Source organism: Somniosus microcephalus, chromosome 19, assembly GCF_052327205.1.
Source record: "Somniosus microcephalus isolate GS21.2 chromosome 19, FLI_Smic_1.0, whole genome shotgun sequence".
Classification (NCBI taxonomy): domain Eukaryota; kingdom Metazoa; phylum Chordata; class Chondrichthyes; order Squaliformes; family Somniosidae; genus Somniosus; species Somniosus microcephalus.
This window is the reverse complement of record NC_141005.1, coordinates 63,870,525-63,886,467: the sequence shown is the minus strand read 5'-3', so window position 1 is coordinate 63,886,467 and position 15,943 is coordinate 63,870,525. Positions and strand designations below refer to the sequence as shown.

Genomic DNA, 15,943 nt, shown 5'->3' with positions numbered 1-15,943 from the left:
TGTGGCATTACAGAAGACAAACAACAACGTGCATTTATATAGCACCTTTAATGTAGCAAAACATCCCAAGGCACTTCACAGGGGCATTATCAAACAAAAGTTGAGACCAAGCCTCGTAAGAAGATAGGTGACCAAAAGCTTGGTCAAAGAGGTAGGTTTTAAGGAGCGTCTTAAAGGAAGAGAGAGAGAGGTAGTGAGGTGGCGAGGTTTAGGGAGAGCATTCCAAAACTTAGGCAGCTGAAGGCACGGCCACCAATGGTGGGGTGAAGGAAGTGGGGAATGCGCAAGAGGCCAGAATTGGAGGAATGCAGAGTTCTCGTAGGGTTGTAGGGCTGGAGGAGGTTACAGAGATAAGGAGGGGCGAGGCCATACACACAAATACTCAGTCAGCATGGTTTACAGTCCAAGAAGGTCTTACTTAGACTTTTTTGAACGTCAGTGCCTCAGAAGGCTGCGCTTAGCCCCGGAGGGCATTTGTCTCCCGAGGACCTGCAGCCCACTTCCACCAGGAGCACAGCATCATTTGTACCAGTCAAGGTCTCCGCTGCCTTGAATTTCTTTGCAACTCGATCCTTCCAAGCAGCATATGTGCTGGGAATTTCCTTGGCAGTTCTTCTACCCCGTCACTGTATCGTCAGAAACCCCATTTACATGCACAAACAGGGTTTCTGCCAAAATCACGCTGATGGAACAGGAAAAGCCCCAGGGAAATTCCCAATGCTGGTGGCCTTCGCAACATGAGTTAGGCAGTAGCCCACCACTGCGCCAAGAAGGTGACTGATGCTCTATTCAGGAGGGCCACACAATTCACATCCTTCTCAATGGAACCAGAGAAACTAAGAGAAACCAGAGAGATCCAAAGGCAAAATACTGCGGATGCTAGAAATCTGAAATATAAACAGAAAATGCTGGAAATACTCAGCAGGTCAGGCAGCATCTGTGGCGAGAGAAACAGAGTTAACGTTTCAGGTCGACGACCTTTCATTAGAACTGGAAAAAGAACCAGAGAGTTATCCAGTTCTACAGACTGGCAGGGTTCCCACAGGCGCAAGGAGCAACTGATGGGATGTATGTGACACTCATATCCCAATATGACAACTCCCCCTCAATTTTATGAACATGAAAGGCTTGCATTCTATTAGTGTGCAACTAGCAGGCGATGCTGATCACCTTATCCTCCACATGAAAGCCCAATACCCAGGGGGGCGGGTAGAAGCACCTTCATCTCCACAGCATGCAGAGGGTTAATAAGAGGGTCGTAAATTTGTGGAATTCTCTGCCCCAGAGAGCCGTGGAGGCTGGGTCATTAAACACATTTAAGGTGGAGATAGACAGATTTTTACAAGATAAGGGAGTGAAGGGTTATGGGGAGCAGTCAGGGAAGTGGCTTTGAGCCCACGATCAGCCATGATCTTATTGAAGGGCCAAGTGGCCTATTCCTGCTCCTATTTCTTATGTTCTTAGGGACTTCCTGCCCTCCGAGACCAAGAGTCTCTCTCTTCTGGCCCTGATTTTGACCAGCAACAACTCCGCAGATGCGCCTGAAAATCTGGCAGCCCTTCTTATTGCTGATTCCCCACCTCACCCCGTCCCCTCAGGCAGCTGCACCTTGAGACATCTGGCACTGGCTGAAAAAAATGGAAGGTGACCTTTAACTGGCTGCAGCTTTTAAAGGCAGCACCATTACCGAACCTCTTTACCCAGTGGCGACATTATTGCTCCTAACCTGTCCTGTATAGCAAATGGAGGACCAAGGAAGAAAAACCAGCGGGTTAGCGGCTAACCCACCAAATGCAAGAAAATCCGGCCCCATAGTGTCACGCTTCTTGTCATTATCACCTCAGCCATGCTGCCTGCTAATAAGGCCATAACAGAACACGCAATCAGCATTGCCAGAGAGGTGGGTCATTAGTGAATGTTTAATGGGTGGGATCGCCAATTGATGGATTGCCAGGTTTGCATTACTGGATCGTGTGAACTTTATTGGAGGCTTCAATATATATTTTTTTCCTTTGAGGCTACCAGGCCCTTTACGTTGCTGCTGGTGTTTGACTCCTGCAGCAGTTGCCATTTCCTGACACCACTCCCACCCCACAGTGGTGAGCTCCTAAGTGCAGACAGTAATACTGGCAGGAACTTGCCAAAAATATGTATTTTTAAAAATTTGTTCCTGAGATGTGGGCATCGTTGGCAAGGCCAGCATTTATTGCCCATCCCTAATTGTCCTTGAGAAGGTGGTGGTGAGCCACCTTCTTGAACCACTGCAGTCCATGAGGTGAAGGTACTCCCACAGTGCTGTTAGGGAGGAAGTTCCAGGATTTTGACCCAGCGACGATGAAGGAACGGTGATATACTTCTAAGTCAGGATGCTGTGTAACTTGGAGGGGAACTTGGAAGTGGTGGTGTTCCCATGTGCCTGCTGCCCTCGTCCTTCTAGGGGGTAGAGGTTGCAGGTTCTGCCGAAGAAGCCTTGACGAGTTGCTGCAGTGCATCTTGTAGATGGTACACACTGCAGTCATGGTACGCCGGTGGTGGAGGGAGTGAATGTTTAAGGTGGTGGATGGGTTGCCAATCAAACAGGATGCTTTGTCCTGGATGGTGTCAAGCTTCTTGAGTGTTGTTGGAGCTGCACTCATCCAGGCAAGTGGAGAGTATTCCATCACACTCCTGACGTCTGCCTTGTAGATGGTGGAAAGGCTTTGGGGAGTCAGCAGGTGAGACACTTACCGCAGAATACCCAACCTCTGACCTGCTCTTGTAGCCACAGTATTTATGTGGCTGGTCCAGTTAAGTTTCTGGTCAATGGTGACCCCCCAGGATGTTGATGGTGGGGGATTTGGTATACTACTGTGCCGACCCCTCTGGTGGGTCTGTCCTGCCGGTGGGACAGGACATACCCAGGGATGGTGATGGAGGAATTTGGGAATTTGGCTGAAAGGTATGATTCTGTGAGTATGAATGTGTCAGGCTGTTGCTTGACTAGTGTGTGGGACAGGTCTCCTAATTTTGGCACAAGTCCTCAGATGTTAGTGAGGAGGACTTTGCAGGGTTGACTGGGCTGGGTTTGCCGTTGTCATGTCTGAAGCCAGTGCTGAGGTCGATGCTGGGTGGTCCGCCCGGTTTTATTCTAATTATTGTTTTTCGTAGTGGTTGTGTACAACTGAGTGGCTTGATAGGCCATTTCAGAGGGTAGTTAAGAGTCAACCACATTGCTGTGGGTCTGGAGCCACAAATAGGCCAGACCGGGCAAGGACAGCAGATTTCCTTCCTTTAAAGGACATTACTGAACCAGATGGGTTTTTACGAGAAACCAATAGTTTCATGGTTCCTATTACTGAAACTAGCTTTTTTATTCCAGATTTATGTAACTAACTGAATTAAAATTCCCCAGCTGCCGTGATGGGATTTGAACTCACGTCTCTGGATCATTATCGAGTTCAACAATTTCAGATCATAACCTCGGCCCCTGTTACATTTTTACTTATATATTTGTTTCCACCCCTTTGTTTTGGCCTTCCCCCCCCGCCCTTTCCTTTTTTTCTCTCTCCCACATGGCAGCTGTCTCTCATTCTGCCAGAACACTTCACTCCCAATCTGAGCCGTCTTTTGTCTCCACTAGTCCTATTACCATCTCGTCTGGTTTTGAATACCTCTTAATGTCTCTTTACTTCTTTTGTTCTATCACAGCCCTGCCTTTCGATCTATTTCATTTCCTTTCCAGTTTTGAAAAAGGGTTAGACCCGAAACGTCGACTCTAATTTCTCTCCACGGATGTTGCCTGGGCTGCTCAGTTTTTCCAGCATTTTCTGTTGTTATCTCTGGATCATTAGTCCAGGCCTCTGGATTACTAGTCCAGTAACATAACCACTAAGTCACCATTCGCATATTTAAATGAGGATGAACATGGAAATTTCACTGGCATTCGCGGCCGATCAGTAGTGGGGAGAGTGAAAGTCCTGCCCCAGCTCACTTCTGCTGGTGATCGCACTGAAGAGAAAAATTAAAAAGAAAAACAGACTTGCATTTATATAGTGCCTTATGACCATACAATCTGTTTTAGTAATGTTGGTTGAGGGATAAATATTGGCCAGAACTGCCTGGAAGAACTGCCCTGTTCTTCTTCGAAATAGTGCCATGGGATCTTTTACATCCACCAGAAAGGGCGGTCGGGGCCTCAATTTAACATCTGATCAGAAAGGCGACACCTCTGACAGTGTAGCACTCCCTCAGCACTGCACTGGAGTGTAAGCCTGGATTTTGTGCTCAAGTCTCTGGAGTGGGACTTCAGCTCACAACGGTCTGACTCAGAGGTGAGAGAGCTACCCACGTCGTAATTGTGACCATCTTCAAGAAAGGTGACAAGTCCGATTGCGGTAATTACAGAGGAGTTTCCCTGCTATCTGTCACAGGGAAAGTCATCGCAAGAATCCTCCTCAATCGCCTTCTCCGTGGCCGAAGAGCTCCTCCCAGAGTCGCAATGCGGATTCCGCCCACTAAGGGGCACAATGGACATGATCTTCACCGCGCGTCAATTACAAGAAAAATGCAGGGAACAGCACCAACCGCTGTACATGGCCTTCTTTGATCTCACAAAGGCCTTCAACACTGTCAACCGTGAAGGATTATGGAATTTCCTCCTCAAATTCGGCTGCCCTCAAAAGTTTGTCACTATCCTCCGCCTGCTTCACGACGACATGCAAGCTGTGATCCTGACCAACGATTCCACCACAGACTCAATTCACGTACGGACCGGGGTCAAGCAAGGCTGTGTCATTGCACCAACGCTCTTCTCGATCTTCCTTGCTGCAATGCTCCATCTCACCCTCAGTAAGCTCCCCACTGGAGTGGAGCTAATTTACAGAACAAACGGGACACTGTTCAACCTCCGTCGCCTCCAGTCCAGATCCAAGGTCGTCCCATCCTCTGTTGTCAAATTACAGTATGCAGACAATGCTTGCATCTGCGCTCACTCGGAAGTCGAACTCCAAACCATCGTCAACAGCTTCACCGAAGCATACGAGAGCATGGGCCTTACACTAAACATCCGTAAGACAAAGGTCCTCTACCAACCTGCCCCCACCACATAGTGCTGCCCCCCGATTATCAAAATCCACGACAAGGCCTTGGACAACGTGGACCACTTTCCATACCTCGGGAGTCCACTGTCAACAAGGGCAGACGTCGACGACGAAGTCCAACACCGCCTTCAGTGTGCCAGTGCAGCCTTCGGTCGCCTGAGGAAGAGAGTGTTTGAAGACCAGGACCTCAAACCCGGCACTAAGCTCATGGTCTACAGGACAGCAGTGATACCCGCCCTGCTGTATACCTCAGAGGCATGGACCATGTACAGCAGGCACCTCAAAGCACTGGAGAGGTACCACCAATGCTGCCTCCGCAAGATCCTGCAAATCCATTGGCAGGATAGGCGCACCAACGTCAGTGTTCTCGCTCAGGCCAACATCCCCAGCATCGAAGCTTTGACCACGCTCGATCAGCTCCGATGGACGGGTCACATTGTCCGCATGCCCGATACGAGACTCCCAAAACAAGCGCTCTACTCGGAGCTCCGGCACGGCAAGAGAGCCCCAGGTAAGCAGAGGAAACACTTCAAGGACACCCTCAAAGCCTCCTTGAAAAAGTGGAACATCCCCACCGACACCTGGGAATCCCTGGCCCAAGACCGCACAAAGTGGAGGAGAAGCATCCAGGAAGGCACCGAACACCTCGAGTCTCTTCGCCGGGAGCAAGCGGAAGCCAAGCGCAGGCAGCGCAAGGAGCGCTCGTCAACCCAAGCACCCCACCCACCCGCCCCTTCAACCACCGTCTGCCCCACCTGCGACAGAGACTGAAGGTCCCGCATTGGACTCATCAGTCACCTGCGAACTAATTTTTAATGTGAAAGCAAGTCATCCTCGGTTCCGAGGGACTGCCTAAGAAGAAGAAGGAGAAGAGAAAAGCCGCGGCTGACACCAAGAGAGGAAATCAAGATGGAAACCAGTGCCATAGGATGTGGATGGAAAGTGTGGAATAGTGTCATTGGAATAGTCGGAGCAGAGGACAGCTCCTGGTCAGCAACTCGTCGAGAACTAATCAGCAGCTGAAAGTTTTGGTACCCGGAGGATTATAGAGAGGGATTATCAAACACAGCATGGCTCAGGGAGTCAGAACAAAGTTACCACTGTATGCTTTAATTTCAACCTTCTTAACTGCAGAGGCGTCCGGGAAGGGCTGTAAGAATCTCCCTTGTGTTTATTCGGGGAATGAAGGCAAGGAATAACTTTCCACAGTTACCCAGCCCATTAAAGGGGCAGGCTCTTCACCAGACTTCAACAAGTTAACAAGATCTTCGGTGCTTCCTCTCCCCCTCGCTTTGACTGGGGGGTTAAAGCAGTGTCCTGGACAATATTTATCCCTCAACCATCATCACTAAAAACAGATTATCTGGTCATTATCTCATTGCTGTTTGTGGAAGCTTGCTGTGTGCAAATTGGCTGCTGCGTTTCTTACATTACAACAGTGACTACACTTCGGAAGGAAGAATGAGAAAGCAAATTATTATTTTAATGGAGTGAGTCTACAAAATGCTGCGGTACAAAGGGACCTGGGGGTCCTTGTACATGAAACACAAAAAGTTAGCATGCAGGTACAGCAAGTAATTAGGAAGGCAAATGGAGTGTTGGACTTTATTGCAAGGGGTATGGAGTATAAAAGTAGGGAAGTTTTGATGCAACTTTACAGGGGGCTGGTGAGACCGCACTTGGAGTACTGCGTACAGTTGTGGTCTCCATATTTAAGGAGGGATATACTTGCATTGGAGGCAGTGCAGAGAAGGTTCATGAGGTTGATTCCTGGGATGAAGGGGTTGACGTATGACGAAAGGTTGAGCAGGTTCGGCCTATACTCAGTGGAGTTTAGAAGAATGAGGGGTGATCTTATTGAAACAGAGGGTAGATGCTGAGAGGATGTTTCCCCTAGTGGGGGTATCTAGAACTAGGGGGTATAGTTTCAGAATAAGGGGTCACCCATTTAAGACGGAGATGAGGGGGAATTTCTTCTCTCAGAGGGTGGTGAATCTTTGGAATTCTCTTCCCCAGAGAGCTGTGGAGGCGGAGCCATTGAATATATTCAAGGCGGAGATTGACAGACATTTGAACTACAAGGGAGTCAAGGGGTGTGGGGAGAGAGCGGGAAAGTGGAGTTGAGGCCAAGATTGGATCAGCCATGATCTTATTGAATGGCGGAGCAGGCTCGAGGGGCCAATTGGCCGACTCCTGCTCCTGTTTCTTATGTTCTTTAAAAAGCATTTTATTGGATGTAAAGCGCGTTGGGATGTCCTGAGGTTGTGAAAGGTGGTATATAAATGCAAATCTTTCTTTCTTTCTTCGTGCTCAGGAATGCATAATGTTCCAGTGTCAGAGTCAAGCACTCTTCTGCCAGATATAGCACAGGATAGATACAGAGGAAAGCTTTAGCAACTAACCCAACCTGAGAAGAACACCTCCACCTGCAGCGGTGTAACACTTTCATTGCATAGACAGGTCACCCTTGTGGTCTCTCTGAGTGAGGCTGACAATGTAATGCCGGTTTATGTTTAGTTGTTGATGGTGTGGTGCCGTGGCTCGCTGTACTGGAGTCAATGTTGAGAGATTGCCCAAGCTCATTTCATGTTAGGACCCTTCTAGCTGTCAGAGTGAGATGACAACAACAACTTGCATTTAGATTGCACCTTTTAACGTAGAAAAACGTTCCAAGGCGTAATCAGACAGAAATAGACACCGAGCCAAAGAAACAGATATTGGGAGAGGTGATCAAAAGTTCAGTCAAAGAGGTGAGTTTTAAGGAGCATCTTAAAGAGGGAGAAGGGGGTGGAGAGGCGGCGAGGTTTATAGAGGGAATTCCAAAGCTTAGGGCCTAGTGGGGCAAAGGAAGGGAAAGATGCACAAGAGGCCAGAGTCGGAAGAATGGAGAGTTTTGGGGAGGGGTTGCAGGGCTGGATGACGTTATAATGATAGGGAGGGCGAGGCCATGATGGGATTTAAACACGAGGATGAAAATGTTAAATAGGAGGTTTTGAGGGACAGTGAGGACAGGGTTGATGGGTGAGCGGGACGGTACAGGATAGGACACAGGAATCAGAGGTTTGGATGAACTGAAGTTTACGGAGGGTGGAGAATGGGAGGACGGCCAGAATTGTGTTGAAATAGTCGAGTCTGGAGGTGACAAATGCATCGAGGAGAGTTTCAGCTGCAGATGGGCTGAGTTAGAAGCGGAGGTGAGCAATGTTAAAATGCTCTGGCTATGATTGGATAGGTAAGAGAAGAACTAAGTGATGGGAATCCCACTGATCTGGACAATGGAGGAGAAACGTTGGAGGAAGATGGTTGGTCAACATGCCCAAGGCTGCAGAAAAGTCAAGGAGGGGCTATGCCCCACAGTCACAGAGGATGTTATTTGTGACTTTGCTCAGGGCCATTTCAGTACTGTGGCAGGGGCAGAAACCTGGAGACGTTCAAACATGGAGTTGCAGGAAAAATAGGCACAAATTTGGGAGGCCACAACATGTTCATCTCCAGGACCCAGAGGTGAAAGGCCAGTGTGGAACATAGGAACAGGAGTAGGCCATTCAGACCCTTGAGCATGTTCTACCATTCAATTAGACCATGGCTGATCTATACCTTAATTCCCTTTACCTGCCTTGGTTCCAGATCCCTTAATACCCTTACCTAACAAAAATCAATCAGACTCAGTTTTGAAATTTTCAATTGACGCCTCAGCCGCAACAGCTATTTGGGGCAGAGTTCCAGATTTCCACCACCCTTTGTGTGAAGAAGTGCTTCCTGACATCACCCCTGAACGGCCTGGCTCTAATTGTAAGGTTATGCCCCCTTGTTCTGGACTCCCCCCACCAGAGGAAATAGTTTCTCCCTAACTACCCTATCAAATCCTTTAATCATCTTAAACACCTCAATTAGATCACCCCTTAATCTTCTACATTCAAGGGACTACAAGCCCAGTCTATGCACCCTGCCCTCATAAGCTGACCTTTCTCGCCCCGGTGTGTATTCTGGTGAATCTGCGCTGCACCCCCTCCAAGGCCAATGTATCCTTCCTGAGGTGCGGTGCCCAGAACCGAACTCTAAATGCGGTCGAACCAAGCGGTCACACAACCGTAGCATCACTTGCACCCCTTTGTGTTCCAGCTCACTTGGGATACAGGCCAACATCCCATTGGGAAACTGAGGTCGGGGCGGGGAGGCAGTGGTAGGCCACACAGGCCTAATTCGGCACCGTTCTCCTGCACTGTCCCGCCCGATTTTAGGGCGGGATCATGAAGGAAAATCCAACCCAATGTCTCGCTTACTCTACTTCAAGGGGGATAGGGAAAAAACTAGTGCCGTCACTCTGGATTGTGACTACAGAGTGGCCAGTTACCTTCCGTTCAGGTGAATTTAATAGCAATTTGTGAAGGATTTCATCAGTTGAAGCAAGGCCAAGTCACTCGCTTGAGGGATGTAAATATTATTATCCACCCCATACATTTTGCAATGGCTGTTTTCCATTCTGAACGGCACAGTCTTAAATCCGTGTTAACTGATGTAATGCAATCGCAGACTAACTACACAACATGATTGAAGGTCCTTCAAGCCCTGTGACTTTGCTCGCCCATTAAATTTCCTAATTAAAATTTCTCACAGTAGGTAAAATCCTGAACAGGAGATTGCAAGCGGCCTCATTTCTGATGGTCAGCAGATTTGCTGGTCTGTGAGGCACAGCGGGCTCCCGCCTGCACCAACCTTAAAGCTGAACTACATAGCTTCGAATCGAGACCATCACAGGAAAGCATTGCTACCTCACAATTCAATGGAGGGCTTTATCATCACGCCCATCACTGTCACTTTCGGACATTACTTTGAAATTACAACATGGAAAACAGGCCGTTCGGCCCAACCAGTGCGTGTTGGTGTTTACCCGCCACACAAGCAGTGGTCTTAATCCGATCTGCCTGCTCTGTTCCATTGTCCCTTTATCCCTCTATCCTTCAATCACCTCGCTAAGCTATTCTTAAAGGTTGGCATGTTCTCTGCTTCAATCACTAACTCCAGTAGTGCATCCCACAGCCTCACAACACTGTGTTAAAAAAGTTCTCCTGCTCTCTGTCCTAAATCTCTTTTTTTTTATATCTATGAGCCCTTGTTCTAGAGCCTTCAACCATCGCAAATGACCTGTTTCTATCTATCCTGTCCCAAACTTTCATCATTTTAAACGCCTCTATCAAGTCACCTTATAATCCCTGTTCTAACAAAAACACACCCAATTTTTCAAGTCTCTGTTCGTATTTGTATTTCCTCAAAGCAGGCAACATCCGAGTGAATCTGTGCTGTAACCTCTCTATTGCCTCAACAGCCTACTTATAATGTGGAGCCCAAAACTGTACGGGCGCGCCAACTCGGGTCTTCTGTAGACCTTTCATTACATCTCGGCTTTTAGGGGGGAAAATTGGGTTGCTTTGTGCCACCTGTTAGCGGCGCAAAGCCCCTAGCGCCCGGACACGGTGCCGCTAACGTCTCCCGTGAAATTCAGCGGGAGGTTAGAGGTGGCGGTAGCCGTAGCGCCGCCATCGATGACATCATCACCGTGCACAGCGTCCCGCTTGCGACCCGGCCGTAAACTTCCCTTGTGCCCCCTGACCTATCGCCGGACAATATGTCCGACCGGTTCAGGGGGCGTCTTGGCAGCAGCGGCAGCGCAAATTAAAGGGCAGGTGCCGGGCGGCCATTTTTCTTTTGGCCGACTGCCAGCACCTGCTCCTTCTTACCTCTGTATGCGGGGTGCCAGCCACGACGGCTCAGCCCGGCACTCCTCTTCAGTGCCGGGCTGTTTTCCCAGCACCCCGCTCCCCGGTGGTCCAGCAGGGCCCCGGTGCGCGATGCGCGATGCGCTATGCCCCTCCCCTATAATCAGGGGAGGGAGGCCTACAGTACCGCGGGGCTTTGTGATCCTTAATTTGTCCCATTTTATAATTTGTTGAGCCTGGCCAATCGGATATTTTCCTTCAAGATATTTCCCATTTTAATACTGTAATGTCTTAAATATAATTCTTGCAGTGGGTGTGGTTTGTAATCAACGGCCGGAGTGAATTGTCATAAAAGGCAATTACAATGTCATGAGTGGACTGGAAAAATAAATTAAAGGGTAAGACAGTTGAAATGCAGTGGTGGACAATTAAGGAGATAGTTCATAACTCTCAACAAAAATATATTCCAGTGAGAAAGAAAGATTTTAAGAGAAGGGAGCACCATCCGTGGCTAACTAAGGAAGTAAAGGATGGTATCAAATTGATAATGAAGGCATACAATGTTGCCAAGATTGATGGGAGGCCAGAGGATTGGGAAACTTTAAAAAGCCAGCAAAGGATGACACAAGAAAAATAAAGAGAGAGATGAATTATGATAGTAAACTGGCAAGAACTATTAAAACAGATAGTAAGAGCTTCTACAGGTATATAAAAAGAAAGAGGGTAGCTAAAGTAAACGTTGGTCCCTTAGAGGATGAGACTGGGGAATTAATAATGGGGAACGGGGAAATGGCCGAGGCTCTGAGCAAATATTTTGTATCTGTCTTCACTGTAGAAGACACTAACAACATCCCAATAATGGATAATCAAGGGGCCACAGGGAGGGGGTAACTAAAGACAATCACTATCACCAAGGAAAAAGTACTTGGTAAAATAATGGGACTAAAAGACGACAGGTCCCCTGGATCAGATGGCCTGCAACCCAGGGTCTTAAAAGAAGTGGCTGCAGAGATAGTGGATGCATTGGTTGCAATATACCAAAATTCCCTGGACTCTGGGGAGGTCCCAATGGATTGGAAAACCGCAAATGTAACACCCCTATTTAAGAAAGGAGGGAGTCAGAAAGCAAGAAACTATAGACCAGTTAGCCTAACATCTGTTGTTGGGAAAATGCTGGAGTCCTTCATTAAGGAAGCAGTAGAAGGGCATTTGGAAAATCATAATGCAGTCAAGCAGTCAGCATGGTTTTATGAAAGGGAAATCATGTTTAACAAATTTGTTGGAGTTCTTTGAGGATGTAATGAGTAGGGTGGACAAAGGTGAACCAGTGGATGTGGTGTATTTGGATTTCCAGAAGGCATTCGATAAGCTGCCACATAAAAGGTTACTGCATAAGATAAGAGCTCACGGAGTTGGGGGTAATATATTAGCATAGATAGAGAATTGGCTAATTAACAGAAAGCAGAGAGTTGGGATAAATGGGTCATTTTACGGTTGGCAAGCGGTAACTAGTGGGGTGCCGCAGGGATCTACATTGACTTGGATGAAGGGACCGAGTGTAATGTAGCCAAGTTTGCGGATGATACAAAGATTGATGGGAAAGCAAGTTGTGCAGAGGACACAGAGAATCTGCAAAGGGATATAGACAGGCTAAGTGAGTGGGCAAACATTTGGCAGATGGAGTATAATGTGGGAAAGTGCAAGGTTATCCACTTTGACAGGAAAAATAAAAAAGCAAATTATTATTTAAATGGAGAGAGATTACAAAATGCTACAGTTCAGAGGGACCTGGGGGTTCTTGTGCATGAAACACAAACAGTTAGCATGCAGGCACAGCAAGTAATCAAAAAGGCAAATGGAATGTTGGCCTTTATTTCAAAGGGGTTGGAGTATAAAAGCAGGGAAGTCCTGCTACAACTGTACAAGGTATTGGTGAGACCACACCTTGAGTACTGTGTACAGTTTTGGTCTCCTTATTTAAGGAAGGATATACTTGCATTGGAGGCAGTTCAGAGACGATTCACTAGGTTAATTCCAGAGATGAGGGGGTTGACTTATGAGGAAAGGTTGAGCAGGCTGGGCCTATACTCATTGGAGTTTAGAAGAATGAGAGGTGATCTTATTGAAACATATAAGATACTGAGGGGGCTCGACAAGGTAGATGCAGAGAGGATGTTTCCCCTCGTGGGGAAATGTAGACCTCGGGGGCATAGTTTCAGAATAAAGGGTCGCCCTTTTAGAATGGAGATGAGGAGGAATTTCTTCTCTCAGTGGGTCGTAAATCTGTGGAATTCTCTGCCCCAGAGAGCCGTGGAGGCTGGGTCATTAAATACATTTAAGGTGGAGATAGACAGATTTTTGCAAGATAAGGGAGTGAAGGGTTATGGGGAGCGGGCAGGGAAGTGGCTTTGAGCCCTAGATCAGCCATGATCTTAGTGAATGGTGGAGCAGGCTCGAGGAGCCGAATGGCCTACTCCTGCTCCTGTTTCTTATGTTCTTAAAAGGCAGCTTGATCAATCTTGATGTTGGGCTGTTCTTCATGATGAAAGGCTGGAAATGTACAGCAAGTCAGTCAGCGTACGGAAGAGATAGGTAAGTTAATGTTTTGGATGGGAATCAAATAATAATGATGAGATCTGTCAGTCAAGCTTGCCCACTTGCCGTCAGGAGGTCACTGAAACGGCGCTAATGAAGGCTGCTCAATACATGCAGCAAATAACCACTCAACAAAGGCTTCAACCCATTGTTGGGTTTGCAAAGTTACTTGCTGTTGTAGACTGCACATGCGAAGATAGGAACGGGAGTAGGCCATTCAGCCCCGCCAGCCTGATCCGCCATTCAATTAGATCATGGCCGATCTGTAACTTAACTCCATTTACTCGCCTTAGCACCAATGTCCCCCGTAAGCTGCACTGCCTCCTGTGCGGCCTGCCTCCCCCGATGCGCGGTCCCTTTAAATTTCTGCGCATGCGCGGCATTTACAATTAAAAGCCCGTGAGCGGCCTGTGCAGGGCCTTTGAGATTACTGCGCGGCCACACACGCGTGCCTTAGCGGGAACATTACTTAGCACCTTGATACCCTTACCTAACACTGATCTATCGATCTCAGTCTTCAATGCTGCAACTGACCCAACACCCACAGCCTTTTGGTGGAGAGAATTCCAGATTTCTACTACCCTTTGTGTCAAAAAGTGCTTCCTGATTTCACTCCTAAATGGCCTGGCTCTGATTTTAAGATTATGTCCTCTCGTTCTTGATTCCCCCATCAGAGGAAATAGTTTCCCCAGATCTACTCTATTGAATCCTTTTAACCTCTTAAACACCTCAACCAGATCACCCCTCAATCTTCTATACTCAAGGTAATACAAGCCAAGTTTATGCAATCTGTCCTCATAATTTAACCCCTAAGCCCTGGTATCATTCTGCTAAATCTGGTTGCACCCCCTCCAAGGCGCGGTGCCCAAAACTGTGCGGTACTCTAAATGGGGTCTGACCAAGGCCCTGTACAACCGAAACATAACTTCCTTCCCTTTTGTAATCCAGCCCCCTTGAGATGATGTTGACCTACAGCAAGAGAAAGTGAAGTCAATGAGAATACACTTCCATGTCATGCACACAGTTTATCATTGAACATTTTAAAGAATTTGGAAACTTTTGGTGAATATTCTATCATATATCCTATTTCTTGAACATGCTTAGTTATTTGTTGCAATATTACTGGAATATGTTGAAGTGCCAGTGGTGCCTATTGCAGTAGTAACAAGATATGTCAATCTTACAGTTATTAATAACCACAAAGAAAGGTTTAAACCAGTTGGCAGGCTGGATAGACTGGGTCTGTTTTCCTTGGAACAGAGGAGACTGAGGGGAGACCTTATTGAGGTGTATAAAATTATGAGGGGCATAGATAAAGTGGATAGAAAGGACCTATTTCCCTTAGCAGAGGGGTCAAAAACCAGGGGGCACAGATTTAAAGTAATTGGTGGAAGGTTTAGAGGGGATTTGAGGGGAAATTTCTTCCCCCAGAGGGTTGTGGGGGTCTGGAACTCACTGCCTGAAAGGGTGGTAGAGGCAGAAACCCTAACCACATTTAAAAAGTACTTGGATGTGCACTTGGGATGCTGTAATCTTCAGGGCTACGGACCAAGTACTGGGAAGTGGGATTAGGCTGGATAGCTCTTTGTTGGCCGGCGCGGACACGATGGGCCGAAATGGCCTCCTTCCGTGCTGTAACTTTCTATGATTCTATGATTCTATGCTATGACTGTTTTAACATTTAGTAGTGCACTGCCAACTGGTTTAAACCTTTCTTTGTGGTCGCTATTTATCTTTCAGTTGAGGTCAAAGTTGAAGTGATGGTCCCTGACAAGGAGAAGGAGAAGGAAAGCCTTTCACCCAACGGCAAAGTCAGCCCCATGCCCGCATGCAAGGCCAACGGGAGCACAAAGCACGTAGAGGAACGTCCCATCACCATCGACCCCTATCAGAATCCAAAGGACATGGTGGAGGTGGCAGTGTGCCATGTGAATGAGCTCCAGGATGGACAGTAAGTGTCAGTGCTGGAGCCACCACTGAGATAACAAAGAGACATTGCCTGTAATTGTACCGGGGAAGTGAAGACAAGTGAGTCAATCCAAAGGATGAGATTGCAGTTGGAGTCCTCCTTTCAGCCAATTCTTGTCAAGACCCTGGTACAGCAGAGCCTGGTCCATTGTTACTGTTCAGTCACGGTTATTAACTACAGCTGAGGCCTTACCTTTTTCCTTATTAATCTGCCATTTCATGAATCACTGCTCAGAATCAGAGAGTAGCGGTGAGATCTCCATGGGATGAAAGAGGTGATTGGGTCGTAAATGTTGGAGCATCTTGGAGAGATGACCTCAATCAGAATTTCAGGGGACAACCTGCTTGCTGAGTTGTGTTCTCACTGGGCTGGTTGTTTTGACGCTCATTGAAAATCGACAAAATTAAATCACCACGAATGTCTCATTTGGCTAAGTTGGTGGCGTCTGCCTAAGATAAATAGTCAGGGAAAGTAATGAGTGAAACGTGGGGAGCAGCAACTCTTCCTCCTCATACACGCCCACCCAATTCATCATGTCACTGGAATAAAAGGGGATGCGGGTTGTGTGGAATGAGGTTGCAGTT

At 47.5% G+C, this 15,943-nt stretch overlaps 1 protein-coding gene across 4 annotated transcripts in view; it reads left to right on the top strand.

Moving 5' to 3' along the window:
* The window catches only part of aifm3 (AIF family member 3), a 426,013-nt gene that overhangs the window by 353,091 nt on the left and 56,979 nt on the right, over positions 1-15,943 (top strand). For all 4 annotated transcript variants that reach the window (XM_085961914.1, XM_085961917.1, XM_085961915.1 and 1 more), the window contains exon 3: positions 15,131-15,341. In XM_085961914.1, the coding sequence (XP_085818040.1) occupies positions 15,131-15,341 (211 nt within the window). The remainder of the gene's footprint in view (positions 1-15,130; positions 15,342-15,943) is intronic.